We start from the raw sequence: 19,598 nt of genomic DNA on the forward strand, positions 1-19,598 counted from the left end.
CCCTAGCCTCTGCCTCTCCCTTGTGCTGGACTTCCTCCCAGAATCCCCGGTAGCACGTGGTCTTTGGAATGTTGCCCGGGGAGTTCCGGGAGCGCAATTCCTCCTCGAGGGTGCTGTACCTACGCCTACCGCAAAGGGATTAAGTCTTGGGAGGAGGGCAAGGCTCTCGTTGCCTCCAGCGCAGCCTTTCATTCCCTAGGCCAAATTCCCTCCCCCGCCTCATCCCGCGAAACAGGCTTGTTGAAAAGAGCCCGGCCTACCGTGCGGAGGAGGAAGCCGAGCGGCCAGCATTTGGCGGCTCTCTAGTCTAGATCGGCTCCGGCCCTTCGAGCCGGCAACTCACACTAGCAGGGGGGTTGGCCTTGCAAAAGCGGGCGAGGCCTCTTGTCAGCGCCGGAGAAGCGAAGGGGCGGGGGATGGGGAGCTCCGCCAGCGGGAGAAATAGAGCAGCTTCAGCCGAGCCCGGGAGCAGGTACTTGGGGCTGCGGAGGGTGGGTGGGGGGTGGCTGGAAAAGAAACCCGGCTGAAGGCGGGGGAAGGAGATGAGATGAGCTTCCCGGAGATTCGCAGAGAGCTGACCTATAGGAAAAAGGACAGACCCGATTTATTCCCGCTTCCCTCTCTTCGGTTCCCGCCGCCGGTTTTCTCCCCTACTTTTATAGACGGTGGAGCCAGAAGAGGGGAAGGCGCAAGAGGAGATCGAAGGAAGAGGGTAGCAAACGTTTCCAACGTGCGAAACTACCGGGACCCCCTTTTGTGGCTGAGTAAAGAAGGCGTGCCACTCCGAATTTGCTCCCAATGGGACGGAGCGAAGCCCTGGAGGCGAGGAAAAGAAAGGATGCTCGGCTTCGGGCAGGATCGGGATGAAAGAGGGAGGGGTTAAGGAAGAGAAAGGAACCAGATGGGTGATGGTCGCAATCAGACCTGAAAGTAACCCTCTGTTCCTCGCTTCTTTTAAATCCGGCATCTAGGTGAGATTCCCTAGGATCTTTTTGCTAATTTGCGTGAAAACCTTGGCCAGATTTTCAACTCCGGGAAGTTGATCGTTCCGGGCATATCATGGTGCGCTGTTGTGCTTTCTATCTTCCTGGAGAATTCAGTTACTTCCTCGTTTTCTTGCATCCCTCTGCCTGGTTTGTTTTTTAAAAAAAAAAACAAATTATGTAACTTACGTAGTACGTAGTCTGCAATTATTATTTTTTTAAAAAAAGTCATGCAACTTATACAATTAGCATTTTGTTTTTAATTTTCTTGGACCAGTCTGCCAAGCAGCAGGATTTCAGGCCCAGGTATGTACATGGGAACCTGTTGATAACGCACAATGCATCTTGTTACACTTGCGATGGATAAGCTAAACTGAACTTCCTACTGCGAGTTGAGACTTGTGTCTTGGATATCAGCCTAGTGCTCAATTGGTCTGCTATGTGCCACAGAGGAATGGAGGGTTGTTCACCTGGGTAACACTTTTTGGATTGGGAGGGCACGAAGGTGGGAGGAGTTTTACCTGATCATCCCTTTTCTTCTCAGGAAACAATACTACCAACATGAGTCGCCGCCTGCCACTCGCCGAGTTGTCCGAAGCAGACATCTGTGGGATGCTCCGTGAAGAGCTCTGCCAGGGGAATGACTTCCTCAAATTGGATACCCACATCTTCATCATCTTTGGAGCTTCGGTGAGTTTCTTTCCTTTGGGCTAGGCAGGATTTCATGGAGCGTGTGTGTTGTATTATAAATCCAAGAACTTGTAAGCTTTATTAAGTATGCTATAATTTAGCGACATAGGCATTTTTCTGCTAACTCAATCCTGCTGTCTAGGTGTCAGAAATATAAGTAATTCTCTCCGCTTTATAGGGGAAAAGTGAGGATTTGTCACAGAGATTCTGCTTTGATGACAGTTTTGTAACTGGTTGTATATGTAATTCTATCCCCTGCTACAAAAGGACTGCACTGGAAAGAAAAAATTCCTTTTAATTACTTTGTCCATCCTATCTTTCCAAAATTACACTCCTCTGGTGTATTGATCCTTCTTTGTCCAGCTTTTACACTTCTGGCCTCAGGTCTAGCATCACCCTCTTCAGAAATGGAAGGGAGTAATGCAGACTTTGTGCCTGCTCTTAAACTTGCCTCAAATTAGTCATAGATAAAACAGCCAAACTGCTCATTAGTACATAGCATCTTGCCTTTATGACATTTAAAAGGATATTTGTAAGGACAGTGTGGTTGTACAACTCAGCACATATGAAGTGTGGTCAAACAGACCTTGTTGGAAGGCTGGGGGAAAAATTGAGTATGTTTAAGGTCCAGTTAATTAATTCAGACACTCTTTGGGTTTGATGAGAAGCTGTAAAGTTCAGCTCAGTCTTCCTGTAAACGCTAATGTGCTTCTCAGTCTTAAATTATACGTGCAAAATCTTCTGAACTTATAGTGCACAGGTATGTTCCAGCAGGGGACAATGTTTTCTCTTTTTTTCCTCTGGTTTTATTTTTATTTTTTGGGAAAGCAACACAAAAAGCAAAAACAAGAAAAGGGAACTGAATATACACCTTACAAAAAAACCTTTACATTAGATTGAAGGTTGAAATGAAACTATAATCATTAATTTTAAAAAAGAGCCCCCTCTCTTCCTTACCCCCTTTCCCTCAAACACTAATTGGTATTTAAATATTTTTATACTATTGTTTGGCTACCTGCAATTATTGCTCATTTCTATTGTATGAAATTTAATTACTTTTGATCGCCTTTCCTTTTCATTCAAAACCCATATTCTAAATGCCTTAGTTTGTAATACTATTCAGGAGCAATTTCAATAAGAATAACTATTACTCTCATGAAATGAAATACTTAAGAATGTACTATGAGTCTTTTCACATATTTTTCATATTTTGTAGTTTATATTTCATTTATTATTTATTTGTTAGCCAACACTAGATTATTCTTAATGAGAAACTAAGAATGAATATGATTAAAGACAAAATAAGAGTAGTAATTAGAGTTCAGAGATGCGATGAGGATATTGCTAGAAAATACATGAAAATTTAAATTATTAAGGATGATGTAGGACACATTTAATATAAACAAATGAGGGGGAAAGAGAGAAACATATAATAATCCTGCCATAAACCTTGGAGAGCCTCTTCAATTTTGTAAAGATAAGATGCAGTTGTTCATGCAAAAGAAAAATATGTTGCACATGGTCAGAATTTGTCTATTATGTTACAACCCGCCAACTGGCTCTCTGTTGCACTAAAATTCCTATCTTGCCCAGCCATGTTGGTGTGATGATTTCAGTTCTAATTCAGCAAACCAAGTTCCAGGTTTGGGGCTAGGGTTAAAACTCATGCTACTTTAATGGAGAACGGAATCAGGAGGTTGAAGTAGGATAATACAAAAGAATGAGGGATGGAGCTATAAAGTAAAGCCAATAGTATCTTGAAGATAACTTTGTGTATGTGTACCTTGTGTATGCACTTAACTCACTGTTGAAGTTGAGTGTGACTGGACACTTTAAAGTGTCCCTAGACACTTTAGTTATTCATTTGGACCTCTGTATACTGCAACACACAAACTTTGGTAGCTGTGATAGAAAAAAGAAACCTATAAAACAAAATGGAGACTGCATCCATTACTTCCCCCCAACCCCCATCTTTTAGATATGACCTGGCTCAAATTATATTCCATTCTTTGCCTAATCCCATCAGACCCAAATTGACCCTTTCTGCCCCAGACAAAGCCCCTGCAATCCAATCAAAGCAAAGAATAGAAGCTGTACCAGTAGAGCTCAAAAGCATGCCTTACAAAAGAATTGCAATCTTTCATTGTCCATCAGCTGAAAACCTCAAAAAGGCCATCACAATTGAGCTCTGCTGCCTTCTGAGAGGCCCATTTTGCCTAACAATAGAACTAACCCCAGGTACACTGACAAGGATCTGCCTAGCTTCCTCAAACTGGCCAGCCAATCAAATCCTTAGGATTCCTCACCTTCTAGCCCTCAAGTTCTATAAAAAATCTTTGCTTTTCCATTGATCAGGGTTCCCCTTTCTTGTAAACACTCAGTGATGGCAATCAACACTGTTCTTTTTCAGTGCTCCACAGCATTCCACAACAGTGGTTCTTCCTGAAATTCTTCCCCATCCAAATACTACCTGTATTTAATATACTTTGAATTGCATCTGAACCTTATGGTTTGGTAACCTGCACCATGTGACTAAAATAATTGTCCTGTGCTTTCTTTGAACTTTATAATTTCATGGCTGTGGCTGTGTGGTTCTTTCATCTTGCTTTTTTAATAACAGTTATTGAGGTTTAAAAATACAAAGATTAAAAAATGTGTGTGAATAAAAAGAAAATATTCATACAGAAAGAGTAGGAAGTTCAGAAAGAAAGGGGGAGGGCAAAAGAGAGAGAAAAAATCTATAAAAGGGGGGAAATAAAAGAAATGACTTCCCCCTTCATTACAAGTTTTTTGGGGTGGGGGAATTGAAAATTGCAGGGAATCAGATTTAGAAGGGTGAGAGACGAGACCACTGAGAAATCAACCAAGCAGAAGGAGAAACTAGTCCATGCTGAGTCATGGGGAAATAAGGTGTGCCACTCTCTTTAAGTCAAAGAAGGAAGTTTGTCTTCTGGGCAGTTTCATCAGTTTCTTTCTAGTGCACTTCTGCTTCTGATTTGGTGCAGTATAGAGTGTAGCTGAAATGATAGGCCTTACTACCATTTTGCTCATGGACATCAATGTGTGTATCAGTTGTCAACTTCATAGCCACTTGAGCTGTGGTGAGTGGCTATGAAGGTCGAAGGTCACACTTCACACTGCTTGGGAAGACATACGTACAACCGCATTATTTTTTAAGTGGTGAAAGCAGCTATGTTGTTCATCAAGCTTGGCTGCTACTCTTGGCTGTTTTCATGTGAAAATGCATGCACAGCCATTTTGCAGCTGCTTCAACCATTCAAAAGAAGAGGCTTCATGCATGTATTGTAAAGTAGCTTTTTGAAATATTTAGTATAGCTTGAAGAGCCACGATGGACATGTCAGCCTTGCCAGGTAGAGCAAACAGTGAACAACCAAATGAGCTAAATTCTATTTATTGTAAAGCTACGTTAACAGAATCTTGCATGACTGGAAGTTCAAATCTCCTGCTGTCTCTTTTTTTGCAGCCTGTTAAGTTAGGAAGGATCTTTCCTGGGTTTCTTTCTTCACCTTTTATCTGATTTGTTCCCTAGGCAGCATGGCTTTCCCCACTTCTGGAGGTCATTCCCACCTTCCGTCACATCACATAAGTCTATGTCAGCTCCTACCAAACATTAAGACTAGCCAGAGAGATGAATGTCAGTTCAAGTATCCATGTTTGAGTGAAATCACACTATCTGTGAGGCTCAGTCCCTGAACACAGAATCACACAATTTCCAGAATCTCTGTCCTCTTTAGTGGTATTTGTGAGGGCGATTTCAAGAACTAAAACTTCACAAATTCGCTTGGATAAAAGGCACTAAGCCCTCTTTGAATTCCTTATACTCTCTAGATTAGTAGATTGTAAGGAGAGATATAATTGCAGCATAATAGTTATTACAAGTTGAAATCTCGGTAACTGAAAATACCTGTTTAGTTATGTTACATCCTGCCATTGTAGTCTTTTGATAAGTACCAGTTTGGTGCAGTGAGTAACTTCATGAGTTAGAAAGTGAGACTCAATTCTAACATTTTCTTAGGCACGAAAGGCTGGTGGTTACTTTGGGTCAGTCTCTTAGTTCAACCCACCTGTCAGTGCTGTTGTTTTGGGAAAAATAGCATCGTATACATTGCTTCAATTAGATAAAAGTAAGTATGGGATAAGTAAGTCAACACCACCACTGCCATTTTGCTGTTTACCACTTCAGTTAGGGGCGACACACAGGCCATACTCCATATTTTACAGATATCCAAGCTGCTTCCAAAATAATGTGACAATGTTTGGAGTCCAAAACTGGTTTAGAAGGCTTTTAAGGGACAAAATGGTTTTCCTAAGCAGCCCATTTGTCTTTAACCCTAACCATTCTCCACATTAGAGTTGTATGTCAGTGATTGTATGACCTGTAGATGCCATACGCTAAATAAGTAACCATTCTCCCTTACAGAAAACCCCAAAGGTGGCAAGATTTTTTTTATGTCAGTGCATGTCATGGGAATGCAAGAGAAATAAACACCAAGTTTAAAAAAAATGCAATTAGTTTGCAAAATCAGTAAAGAAAATCGACACCTACCCATTAGTTAACACTTAAGCTGATTAATGGCGGTTAAGCCTTTTAAAGTGTTTAGCTTTAGTATCCATCTGCTGAACTCCAGGACTAGATAATATCTTCTTAGGGAGCAATGTTAAAGGGCGATGACTGGCTAGACTTAGGAAAGAAATTAGATCACCTCATCCACTGGTGAAAAGTGACCTAGAAAGAGAGCTGTATTTGGACTCCAAACAGCTGTAACGTGCCCCAGATGTTTCATATCTTTTTTTGGCCTAAATCAAAGCAGAATAGTTGGTGGATCAATGTTTGCAGTTGATAAAAGAGCTTCCAGCCTGGGAAGAATACTACAAAAGCTGGGAGCTTCTGAGGGTCAAGGCATCTTGAGCAGGGGCAGTAATAGTAGTAGTAGAGCATGGCTGGAGGTTGCCAGGAAACCAGAAGGGAAGTTAAATGAATCAGGGATTTATGAAGGAAGATCAAGAAAGGCTTGCAGTCCACAACAAAGTGCAGGGTGCATGAACAAGTGATGGGACAAGAATTTCCCATATGAATATTTATAGGACATCCAACATAAAATGAGATTGACTTGGGGCAAGGAAGGGGCAATACATCCTATGGTTGCAGGTGTGTGTGGAAGAGGCGGATATCAATGGCAAGCCTCTCAACAGACTCAGACATGAACAAATGGTTACCAAAAATCAGATTTGTCAATGCCTAAATTCTTGTAGATATAATGTCTATGAATTATCCTCCAGGGAGAATTTCTTCTATTAAAGAAGTACTCCCTAGAGCAGAGGTCCCCAACCTTTTGGGCACCAGAGACCGGTTCCATGGAGAAAGGTTTTCCCATGGACCAGAGATGGCATGGTTTTGTGTGCTGCCTGCAACTCGCGGATAGGACTTTGCTTGTTTCTGCGGCCCGGTTGCTGGCATGCCACAGCCCGGTACTGGTCCACGGCCTGGGCGTTGGAGACCCCTGCCCTAGAGGAATAATTCATGAACAGTATGTCCACAAGAATTCAAGCATTCCAAGAGCAATTTATGCTGACAAATTCATTCAATCTTGATTATTCTATACATTCATTTATCTGTTAGGACAAATGCAATCATTCTGGTAGTAAGCATACAAATTATATTATTGAAATAGGAGTGTCATTTAAAGCACAAAACATTCATAGTTTAAAGTAAGCAACAATATTACTTAATATTGAGGCTGCTTCTAACAATAATTACAGAGGCAAAGTTGCAATTTACTTAGAAGGCTAAAGGCTTTTCTTAAATGGAGCGTTGTAAATAAGGAAACCCAGCACTTTAGATCTGAAGGGGAAAAAAGGTGCTTGGCTTTTCATCCTGCACCTGTTGCTATCTCCTTATAGGCATTGTATGCTTTCATGTGTTCACCTGACTGAATAATCCCAGAAAAATATGTGTTTGAGGTAAGAAGGTATTGACAGCACATCATTGCTTGCTCCAAAACAACTTTGCACCTCTCCTTACCTCAAACACCTGTTTTCTTAGCACAGCTACCTATGAATCCAGGAAAATACATGGCTGCTTTAAAGAGGCATCAGCAGGTGGGTCATAGATGCCCATACTTACTTCAAAGCACACTGCATCCCTAATTTTACACTAGACTTTTAGAAACCAGCAGAGAGTGAAGCAGAGTGATTTAGGCCAAGTGCCAAAAGAGATAGTGCCATTAAAGAGAAAACCATAAGTGGCTTAAAACTGGGAAAAACAGTTTAGCTTATGCAATTTCTAAAATTTCTGGAAATATTTAATGCTGGACTCCAGCTTTGTTTTTGAGATATTGGGTTCCTGTCAATCTGAGACTATGTTGTTACTGCAGGGAAAGGAAGTAAAGATAAAGTGGAAATATCCTATCTTGTCTCTGCCTGCTTTTTCTTGTAATACCTGTCCTTTGTTTAGCTATGAATTCCTACATAAAAACTATTTTTCTTATTTCTCCTTTTATTTCTGTATTATTTCCTTCCATTTGAATTGTTGCTTTGGGTTAGTAATCCAAAACTCTCCTAACATGTCTATTCTCAATCATTTGAGCCTTAACTATAAGTTCTGCCTGAAACCTCTACTAGCATGCTGTTATCTATTGTGATGATGAGTGTGTAAACGGACTATCGGTGGTACAACACAAGTAAAACTGGTATTGCTGGACATCGTAGTCACTATGTTCTAGCCTGTTGGGAAGAATTACTAATTCCCACTATCTCCCTATGATAAGGTAAAGGTAAAGGTTCCCCCGCACATGCGTGCTAGTCGTTTCCGACTCTAGGGGCCGGTGCTCATCTCCATTTCAAAGCCGAAGAGCCAGCGCTTGTCCGAGGACGTCTCCGTGGTCATGTGGCCGGCATGACTGGACACCAAAGGTGCACGGAACGCTGTTACCTTCCCACCGTAGTGGTCCCTATTTTTCTACTTGCATTTTTACGTGCTTTCGAACTGCTAGGTTGGCAGAAGCTGGGACGAGTAACAGGCGCTCACTCTGTTACGCGGCACTCGGGATTTGACCCACCAAACTGCCGACCTTCTGATCGACAAGCTAAATGGTATTTAAATGTCATAAATAAACCAAGAATTTGTGTGTTTAATATTTTAAACAGAACTTTAACTTAGCCATATAATGATTTTAATTGCTACGTACAACCATCTAGAACCAATATTGTACTGTCAGTTTTATGCTATACATTTTTAAACTTTGCCTGAGGAATACATGGTAGCAGATCATTCCAGAATAATCTGTGATCTGGGTCTTATTACAGTAGTGGATGATAATATAGATGCAAGGCTAACCCAGAACTCTTGGGGTTCCTCTTCCCCTTGGAGTCCTGAGATACTCACTACAAAATATTTTAGTGGCTTCATTTCTGCAAGGGAAATCCTCCATTTCTTCTACTCTGCTAATCCCCAAGCAATTGTGTAATATATATATAGTAACATCCCACTGATACCGTTTCATAATACAAAGAATTTCATAATACAAAAGAAATATATACCCTTTCCCAACCAAGAGGCTTAGTGTTTAATAATGGAATGAATATAAATTACAGAGGATAAACATTCCAGACATTAGATGAATGTATTCTAGTTGAGGGATGAGGATTAAAGAAGTCTATCCGAGGTGAACTTCCAGAAACCAGACAGGCAACTTCCTGTTCACAGTAATTGGGGCCCCAGCACAGACCTAGTAAAGTCTCTTTGCATGTTCTGAACTATAATAATAATAATAATAATAATAATAATAATAATAATAATAATAATAATAATAATAATAATAATAATAATAATAATAATAATAATAATAATAATAATAATAATAATAATAATAAGAAGAAGAAGAAGAAGAAGAAGAAGAAGAAGAAGAAGTTGAAGTTGAAGTTGGAAGGGACCTTGTAGGTCATCTAGTCCAACCCCCTGCTCAGGCAGGAAACCCTATACCATTTCAGACAAATGGCTGGCCAGTCTCTTCTTAAAAACTTCCAGTGTTGGAGCATTCACCACTTCTGGAGGCAGGTTGTTCCACTGATTAATTGTTCTGTCAGGAATTTTCTCCTTAGTTCTAGGTTGCTTCTCTCCTTGACTAGTTTCCATCCATTGCTTCTTGTCCTGCTTTCAGGTGCTTTGGAGAATAGCTTGACACCCTCTTCTTTGTGGCAGCCCCTGAGATATTGGAACACTGCTATCATGTCACCCCTAGTCCTTCTCTTCATTAAACTAGACATACCCAATTCCAGCAGCCGTTCCTTATATGTTTTAGCCTCCAGTCCCCCAATAATCTTTGTTGCTCTTCTCTGTACCCTTTCTAGAATCTCGACATCTTTTTTACATCGTGACCACCAAAACTGGATGCAGTATTCCAGGTGTGGCCTTACCAAGGCATTAGTACTTCACTATTGCCTCTCCCCCAGCCTAGGTGGCAGTGGGGAAGTTCTGCCTTTGACCCACCCTTGAACTGGCCTTAGGTGCCCTAGTTAATGCTGACACAATAGAGCCCTGGCTAGATTTTTATTCTGCTTCTGGCTTGATTCACTAGAATTTGTATGTTCTGCTACTTAGCAGCCTAGCAGCCAATTGACAGCTGAGGGCGTGATGGAGCTGGGTTAAGAGCCTGCAGTGTGGGTGGCAGCATGCTGAGATGGCATGACTTGGCATCTTTGCAGCCAGCACCAATGGCCACCAACCATTGTGCTTGCCACCCAGTGAATCAGTAAGGCAAGTGCCAGGGCCTTTTGGAGCAGTGTGGTAGTGCCAGGCACAACACAGGAATAAAGGGCTTGTGTTAGGGAGGTGTGATACAAGAAAAGGCAGGCTCTTCTCCAGCTCCAGGATGATGCAGCATTTCAGTCTTGCATGCAAAAAGTAGAACATGGAATTAAATCAGTATTTTAGGTGTAAGCATTTCTCTCTCTCAAATATTCCCAAAAGTCTGGTTTGCAAAGGAGTCTTTGGGAAACAAACAAAGCTTTACCAAAGGAGAGAATACGGAAAGGAGAGTAGTGATCTCTGTTTTATACTCCATTTCAATTCACTAATCGGTGACTGGTTACCATCAGTAGAGGAACTGATGCGGACATATAATTATTCTCGGTGTGTGTATCATAGGATACTATGTCCTGTGATTAAAATACACAGATTTTTCTCAGTTTTTCTTTTCTCTGTGATCTCCAAGGAGTGGATCCAGGCCGAGAGTAGGTGTTTGCTCCTGGCCACTTGGTTTCCAATCTCAGAGATGTAAGAGCATAAAATCAGTTCTGAGCACATATTCACCATCTTTTCAAAAATCAACCTCTGTCTTCTCTCTGCAGGGTGACCTAGCCAAGAAGAAGATTTATCCAACTATCTGGTAGGTCCATTTTGCTGCTCAGGAAGATTTTTCAGGCTTCTTGTGCCTGGCCTGATTTCATGACTAGTTTGATTTCCTTGCACAGGTGGTTATATCGTGATGGGCTGCTTCCTGATGACACATATGTGGTGGGTTATGCCCGATCCCAGCTCACGGTTGCCGATATCCGCAAACAGAGTCAGCCATATCTCAAGGTGAGGCCTGCCTCTTTAGCACATCTGGCCATCCCAGGACAATAAGCATGTGCTTGGGCTTTGTTGTAATGCTGCTAAGCGCCAGAATATATAGACCTAGATCACTTTGCCAGATGAGCACTGATGGACAGCTGCTGCCATAGACAATGATAAAGGAGAAAGACATCTTTAGGAAAGAAGAAAAAGAATTATTACTCACTTTTTGCAGGATAACAAATTTTTATATTGTTTTAGGCCAGTCCTGAGGAAGAAAAAAAACTGGATGATTTCTTTGCCCGCAATTCGTACATCTCAGGCAAATATGATGACCAGGCCTCTTTTGAAAAGCTAAATGCCCACCTGAACGCCCTTCACAATGGAGAGAAGGCAAACCGTCTCTTCTATCTGGCTCTCCCTCCCAGTGTCTACAAGGAAGTCACTACACACATCCAGAAGACCTGCATGAGCTCTATGTAAGTTTTGGAACCTCGGTTAGTTAAAGGTAAAGGTAAAGGTTCCCCCTCACACGCGTGCTAGTCGTTTCCAACTCTAGGGGCCGGTGCTCATCTCCGTTTCAAAGCCGAAGAGCCAGTCCTCGGTTAGTTACTGAGCGATAATAGAAAGCAGTGAGTCTCAAGAAAAGCGAGCTTGTATGCGTTCAGTGTCAGAGGAGGCTGCGTTTGACAAGAAAGCTTAGGAAACAGAGCTGACGCCAAACCCTGATTAACATGAAGCATAGTTAAAACTATTGCCCTTTAAGAAGAAAGGAGACACGTCACATCAGAAGAAAATAAATGATTGATCCTTGGAAGCAGTTGTAAATCTAGGAATTGACAAGCCATTACTTGATTGCAGCCATCCCTCCCCCGCTAGGCAAAACTCTAGCTAATTTTCTTAAGTCTGCCAATGTGTCCTGATATTTACTATTTTTGAAAAAAATTGCTTGTTCTTATACTAAAGGAGTAAAATAGAAGAGAAATAAGGGTGCTTTGTTTCTGTTTAAGGCTGCAAAAAAATACAGGCTGTGTCTGAGAACTGAGCAAGACTTATTGTGATTTGAGTAGATTTTGAGTGCTCTTCAGAGCGCTTTAAGGCCTTCAAGGCTATTGGAAACAGAAAATGCCAACATGATAGCATCATATACATATTCAAAAAAGGTTGCTTGATCTTCAGAGCTCTTCAATGATATTTGAAGCAGAATGTGTATGCCATTGCTTTGGAGCAACCTCCCTTGGCTTCGTTCACGTATGCTTATATGGTTCACAGACAAACTCTGTCCTCTTTCTGTCCCAAATCTCAAGTGGCTGGAATCGACTGATTGTGGAGAAGCCCTTTGGCAAGGACTTGGATAGCTCCAATGATCTGTCCAATCACATGTCGGCACTGTTTAGAGAGGACCAGATCTATCGCATTGACCACTACCTGGGCAAGGAGATGGTGCAGAACCTGATGGTGCTCAGGTAAAGTAAAAAAAAAACTTGGGAGTAATGAAGATGGGCCATCAAGTGGATCTATGCAGAGCCCAGATAAGCAGTTACCCAGATCTGATTTACCTTCACTTGTTTACCATGAACCAAACTCCTTAAAACTTGACTCTTGCTGTGTTAGAAGCTTTCTGTAACCTTAATACCAACAAGGCATCATTTTTATAGGGTGTGGAGAATAACATTGTTGGGTGGAGAGGGCCCAGCCTATAAAATTAGAGGCTCTGTGGTTTGATTGTCTGAGCGATCTTCTACTTTGTAGCTTCTGACTCAGATCACCTTTGGTTGCCTTTATAGATTTGGAAACCGGATATTTGGTCCCATCTGGAATCGCGACAATGTGGCTTGTGTCATTCTGACTTTCAAAGAGCCATTTGGCACAGAGGGCCGGGGAGGCTACTTTGATGACTTTGGCATTATTCGGTATGTATTGGGGCTGAGATGCAGCAATATGTATGGCAGAGATTCCCTGATATTTTACAAAGACCAATTTTATTAATTGTATTATACTAGCATACCAATTAGTAAACCAGTGACCTAATAACTACAATATTAAGGGTAGTTTTTTTCTTGTTTTCTTCCTTTGTTTCAGGATCTTAAAAAGTCTTCTGCCTGGTTTTTATTATTTTCTTTGAGTTTAACATTTGTTTAATTAATTGTGCATGTTAAAATATTTTTTTAAAAAGTATGTGCTGGAGCTGAGGGATGCAGTGTGATGCTGCCTTTGGGTTATTGGGCATATTTTGGCAAACCAGTGTGTTAATACAGTAAATGACCAAGACAATATTTGGATACAAGAACAGCCATTTCCTTCAACAACAGAAAGGCATTCTAGAACACACTGTTGCAATCCATAGAGGGAGGGGAATGCTTGTACAGGTAGTCCTTAACTTCCAACTCTTCCTTTAGTGCAGACATGTCAAACACAAGGCCCGGGGGCCAGATCCGGCCCGCGAAGTGCTTTCATGTGGCCCGCAAAGCCATCCTGGAAACAGTGAGGGAACGGCCCCCACTGCCTTGGCCCTGGCCCAGAGACCCTCCTTCTGCCAGAGACCCTCAGATCTGTCCCACTCCTGCCCAGGCCCCCATAGGCACCCTTGATGCGAAGGATGTAGAGCTGGACACGCCCACCCAGTAGGCCATACGCACTCTAGACACACCCACCCAGTAGGCCACGCCCACCCTGGCCATACCCACCCGGCCCCCTGAGGGCAACCGCAATGCTGATGCGGCCCTCAGTGAAATTGAGTTTGACACCCCTGCTTTAGTGAGTGTTCAAAGTTACAAATGGAACTGAAAAAGGGGACTTATAACTTATGTCCCCATGGTCACATGATCAAAATTCAGATGCTTGGCAACCGACTCATATTTCTGACCATTTCAGTCCCTTGGGGTCATGTGATCACTTTTTGCAGCCTTCTGGTAAGCAAAGTTAATGGCGAAGCCAGGTTCACTTAAGAACCGTAACAACTGCAGTGATTCACTTAACAACTGTGGCAGGAAAGGCTGTAAAATTGGGCAAAAGTCACTTAAATGCCTCACTTAGCAAAAGAAATGTTGGGCTCAACTGTGGTTGTAAGTCGAGGACTACCTGTACACGGGAAGAAAGAAGCTAATCAATCAGAATAGAGTTGGATGAGATAGAAGATTCAAATTGCAGATGATGTCATATGCTGAAAACGAACGATGAAAGGCAGCTTTGCTTGGAACAGCTTGTAGCCTGCAGATACTTGTAACATCATCAAGCATCTGCCTATCCCAGTCCTTGGGAAGGACTCAATAGACAAATAAAAATACCAGTCTAAGTATTGGGCTGATTGGCCAATAATAATATGGCATGACTGTACATGGCTGTAATCAAAACATGTTCCTGCTACTTCTGTAGGGATGTTATGCAGAATCATCTTCTTCAGATGCTCTGTCTGGTAGCTATGGAGAAACCAACTTCTACAAACTCTGATGATGTCCGTGATGAGAAGGTAGGATCCTGGTTCTTCTGACTCGGTGCCTTTGGGCAAAGCTGCATTTTGCTCCTTATGCTATTGAGCTGTCTTAGAGTTCCATCTGCTGACAATGCTTTCCTTTCTCCTCAGTTTAGGCCCAGAGCTTCCTAGGTTTAATTTTTCTAGATTTTGTTCACTATAAAACTAAGCTAAATATAAAGCAATGTGTTTACTTCAAGGATCACTTTTATTTCTAAGGATCCCACATAGATATTAGATATTAGATTTAAACAAACAAACAAACAAACAAACAGGGATGGCTGCATCTCGATCTCTTGCACAGGTGCCCATCTGGCCAGGTAAAAAGACACGGGTGATCCAGGCTTGTATGGAATATCTCCACAGGAGGGAGCTATAGGAGCAACTTTACTGGTTCGCCTTAAAGTAATTTGAATATTTTACATCTACCCACGTATGCCATAACAGGCCATTTTGTCAGAATACCTGCAACATGTTCTCAAAGTTTAGGCATTGTTTAGTGGCCCAAAGGAGGGACTCCTGATCTATCTCTAAAATAGGAATAAATTACTAAGCATCTAGATGAGACCTCCCTATAAAGCATTTCCATCTCTTCTTTAAAAAAGAAAAAGTGTCTCATAATGACCTGAAAACCAATGCTGACCAAACCAGAGCAGTTCTTTCCATTAAATTCTCTTCCCGTAAATATTTCTTCTGTCAAGGTTTTGTCTTTTTCAGTTGGAGACTCTTTCTGAATGTATAAGATGCACCTAAGTGTACCTCTGTGCCAATTGGAAAGCCTGCGTGGTGGTCACACGTAATTTCTCCTGCTAAGTTGACTATTTGTATTGTCTTGAAATGGATATAGTTGCCTCAGTTCACTTCGGCTGATGTGTGATCTTGACGCTCCCCATGTTTTTCTCTTAGGTGAAGGTTCTGAAGTGCATAAAAGAGGTGAAAAGTGAAAATGTAGTCCTTGGACAGTATGTGGGCAATCCATCTGGACAGGGAGAGGCTCGGAAGGGCTATCTTGATGACTCCACAGTTCCAGCTGGCTCTACCACCCCTACCTTTGCTGCTGCTGTGGTCTATGTGGACAATGAAAGGTGGGATGGTGAGTATAACCATGCAGCAAAGGATCAGCCAAAGAAAAACGTGCATTGAACTGGGAGGAAATAGTGTGCAGTGGGCAAGTGTCCTTGTACCTCATTGCCTATTTAATACTCTCCTTGTAGGAGTACCGTTTGTCTTGCGCTGTGGCAAGGCACTGAATGAGCGCAAGGCAGAGGTACGGCTGCAGTTCCGGGAGGTCCCAGGTGACATTTTCCACCAGCAGTGCAAGCGCAATGAATTGGTGATCCGTGTGCAACCTAACGAGGCTGTTTACACCAAGATGATGACCAAGAAACCAGGCATGTTCTTCAACCCAGAAGAATCTGAGCTGGACCTCACTTATGGCAACCGCTACAAGGTACATTATTTTATCTGCCACTGAAAATATAAACAAAATTTTTTTTATATGTGTAAGGGTTCAAGGTGTCTGCTATATACAGTGTGTTAGATGAATGTCCATGGTTGTGCCTATATAAAAAGCTAAACTTGGCCAAATAAAGAATTCAACCACAGTAGCCAATTTATATATACAACATGCTAAGCTTCATTAGCTGATTTGGAGGGTGAGTGGGCTGGAATTGTCAGTTTAGTGCATTTTATGAGCCTAGCCCGTTTTGGTTAATTAACACTTCTGTGTAATGTTTGAACCCAGAAAATAGGCTATTCAATAACAAGGACAGATGTGTAGTGTGAATATGGCTAGTAAATGGCTGCATACCAGGTATGAATACCAGGGTAACAATATGTAGGGTGATAGGGAGGTAAGGATTTAGTACAGGTAGTCCTCAACTTACAACAGTTCATTTAGTGACTGTTCAAAGTTACAACGGCACTGAAAAAGTGACTTGTGACCATTTTTCATACATACAACCATTGCAGCATGATCATGTGATCAGCTGGGCAACTGACTCATATTTGTGACAGATGCAGTGTTCCTGGGTTATGTGATCACCTTTTTGCAACTTTCTGACACAGTCAATGGGGAAGCCAGATTCACTTAACAACCATGTTGCTAACTTAACAACTGCAGTGATTCACTTAACAAACGTGGCAAGAAAGGCTGTAAAATAGGGCAGAAGTCACTTAACAAATGTCTCGCTTAGCAACATAAATTTTGGGCTCAATTGTGGTCGTAAGTCGAGGACTACCTGTATAGCCCCAAAATCCAATAAGTCTATATAGTTGATTTCCCTACCTTTTAGAAAGTTAAAGTCCACAAGTTGCCAAGGTTGCCTACCCCTGGTTTAGTCTAATATAGGTAGTCCTCGATTTACAATTTGAATTGAGCCCTGAATTACTATCCTAAGTCATGCTGGTTATTAAACAGGTCGCCATGTGATTTTACAACTCTTGTGGCCATTAATTGAATCCTTTGTCCACAGTGGGTGTTTTTTGTCAGAAACAGGAAGTAAATGCTGGTTTCCGGCAAAAGCCATAGCAAATTGTGGTCGTGATATGCAAATGGCCATGAATGCAAGCCAATTGCCAAGCACCCAAAAGTGACTGGGGTGTGTGTTTGTGTGTGTGTGTTTGTGTGTGTGTGTGTTTGTGTTCAATCAGAATTTTGAATCTGGGTTGTAAATAGTCCTGGGGAACAGTCATAACTTCAACTGTTGCTAAGCAACCGACCATGAGGACTGCCTGTATGTGAATCCTGGCATCTTCTAGCCTGTAGTGCTTACATCTTAATTTCTGTCCTTTTCCACAGGATGTGAAACTCCCAGATGCTTACGAGCGCCTTATCTTGGATGTTTTCTGTGGCAGCCAGATGCACTTTGTGCGCAGGTGAGTGGGGGAGGTCATCAGGACACATTTAGGAGAAAAATCAAAATTTACAAGCTCCTGATAGCAGTTGGCCGCTGGTGCTTTCATCCATGGCTTATGCATAACTGCGTTGTGCATAGGGCATTATGGCCTAGTTCCTTTTAGTTTGAAATCCTTGAACTATTGTTACAGATTGAAAACTCAGCACTCAGCACTCGGTACATAATGAAGGTCATATGAGGACCCAGATTGTTGGGGGCAATTAAGCTGACTTTGTTATGCTGCTTGGGGTGTGTGTGTGAAAGCCCTAATAAGCAGGCATATACATAGAATGAAGGCTACTGCTAAGCTTGTAATCCGCCCTGAGTCTTCGGAGAAGGGTGGGATATAAATGGAATTAAAATAAAAATAAATAAATAAAATACCTATTCCTGGTAACAACTCTTCACTAGTGTTTCTTTGGATTTTTGCAACCCAGTCTAACCCTGCTGCTTTCTCCCTCAGTGACGAGCTACGAGAGGCCTGGCGTATATTCACTCCACTGCTCCACCAAATCGAGGCAGAGAAGCCAAAACCGATTCCCTATTGCTATGGCAGGTGAGGTTAGAAACAATGGCAGGGCGTGTTTTAAATAAAATACGTTGGCTATTAGGAGGGCAGCAATGCCTCCTTTGAAAAGCAGACTACAGAAATGACAGACTAATCCAAACCTGTACATACGCAGAAAGTTTGCTCCTAGTCTTTTCTGGCATTTAGAAACAGTCTTAGTCTCCCCTCATACGGCAGGGTTGTCTTTCAGCTGACATGCTATTTTTTGCAACGGACTTGATTCACTTACCTATGCCACCTAATATCTAATATAGCTATATCCTTATGTACTTTTCAAGGTATCAGGCACTCGTTTCCACTAACGATTACACTATGGCACCTGCACATGACAAAGTTAAACAAAGGCTTGGGCCCAAGGCTGTTAGAATCGAATAAAACAATTTGGCAAGAATCAAGCTGCCTCTGCATTCATGCCCTCTTGCATCCTGAGAGCACTCAAGAGCCGGCCGGGGAGGGGAGAGAGAGATTTAGGTCAGATAAAATGAAAAGGATTGTTAATAAATTTCAGTCACTGCACTAAAATGAAAACAGGACACCAGCTATCTCTGGATCATGAAAGACACTATTACTATTTTTCTCAGCTCCTCAGGAGGTGACAAGAGTGGCAGTACAGAATTGTAAACAGTCATTTGTTGAAGTTCACGAGTACAAGTGGGGCTTGCTCATAGCTGTGTTTCTAGAAGTATTAATAGGGGGGCTTTAATCTTCCAGCCGTGGCCCTACCGAGGCTGATGAATTGATGAAGAGAGTTGGGTTTCAGTACGAAGGCACCTACCGGTGGGTCAATCCTCACAAACTCTGAATCCTGTCAGCCTCTTGCCTCTTGGAATGGCACCCGCCGCTCGTCACCTCATCTCTCCAGAGAAACTGAGCCGGCCAGGCTCAACAGTGACCTGGGTCCTACCCAAAGATTGTAACGTGCCCTTTTTGTCTGAGGGAGCATTGGTGCACTTCTCCAGCTGCAGTGGGATGGCTTCAGCATGAACAGCACCTTCTTCTGCTGACCTCTTGGTGGCTCTCGTGTCTATCTCAGTTCCCTCTGAAGGGCTGGCATCAGATAAATTCACTATCCCATTCCAGTTTCTGCTGCTATGCTGGGAAAGCTTCTGAAGGCATGAGAAGGCTGCAGAGGTTTTCTTTTATTCTTACACTCCATACTCCTTCCTCATCTTATGTATGCTGCTCTATCAACAGCTTTTACTTGGAACTACTTCTTACATTCCTGTGCATTCTCCTTGGATTTTGTACATGATGCTGTTCTGTAAATGGAAGTTATTACAAAACCTCCCCCATTCTGTGTCTCTTGGATACGTGTGTTTGAGGCGTCTTACGTCTACTTGTAACCATGCGCTCGGCTAAACCTTCACCAGTTTGGGCAACTGAATTTTAGTACTGCACAATTGCAGCTAGTCT

The 19,598-nt window shown here is 42.2% G+C and overlaps 1 protein-coding gene across 2 annotated transcripts; it reads left to right on the plus strand.

The window, feature by feature from the left end:
- Positions 1–362: 362 nt before the first annotated feature.
- G6PD (glucose-6-phosphate dehydrogenase) lies at positions 363–19,478 on the plus strand. Of its 2 annotated transcripts, XM_081320354.1 has the most exons (14): positions 402–472; positions 1,261–1,289; positions 1,528–1,673; positions 11,044–11,081; positions 11,167–11,275; positions 11,510–11,727; positions 12,556–12,714; positions 13,036–13,161; positions 14,624–14,717; positions 15,627–15,813; positions 15,935–16,170; positions 17,521–17,597; positions 18,081–18,173; positions 18,897–19,478. In XM_081320354.1, exons 1-14 carry the CDS (start codon positions 417–419, stop codon positions 18,985–18,987), a joined length of 1,659 nt encoding a protein of 552 aa, XP_081176480.1. In that variant the 5' UTR covers positions 402–416; the 3' UTR covers positions 18,988–19,478. The 2 variants fall into 2 exon arrangements, with proteins under 2 accessions (XP_081176481.1, XP_081176480.1); XM_081320355.1 differs by lacking the exon at positions 1,261–1,289 and having other exon boundaries at positions 363–472.
- Positions 19,479–19,598: the final 120 nt, after the last annotated feature.

The sequence above is a fragment of the Vipera berus genome (genome assembly GCF_964194415.1).
Source record: "Vipera berus genome assembly, chromosome: 2".
Taxonomy (NCBI): domain Eukaryota; kingdom Metazoa; phylum Chordata; class Lepidosauria; order Squamata; family Viperidae; genus Vipera; species Vipera berus.

Coding starts and splice junctions, on each gene's coding strand:
- G6PD (XM_081320354.1), top strand. CDS start 417: ATGGGGAGCTCCGCCAGCGGGAGAAATAGAGCAGCTTCAGCCGAGCCC. Junction 12,715..13,035: donor CAGAACCTGATGGTGCTCAG/GTAAAGTAAAAA, acceptor TTGCCTTTATAG/ATTTGGAAACCGGATATTTG. Junction 16,171..17,520: donor CTTATGGCAACCGCTACAAG/GTACATTATTTT, acceptor CCTTTTCCACAG/GATGTGAAACTCCCAGATGC.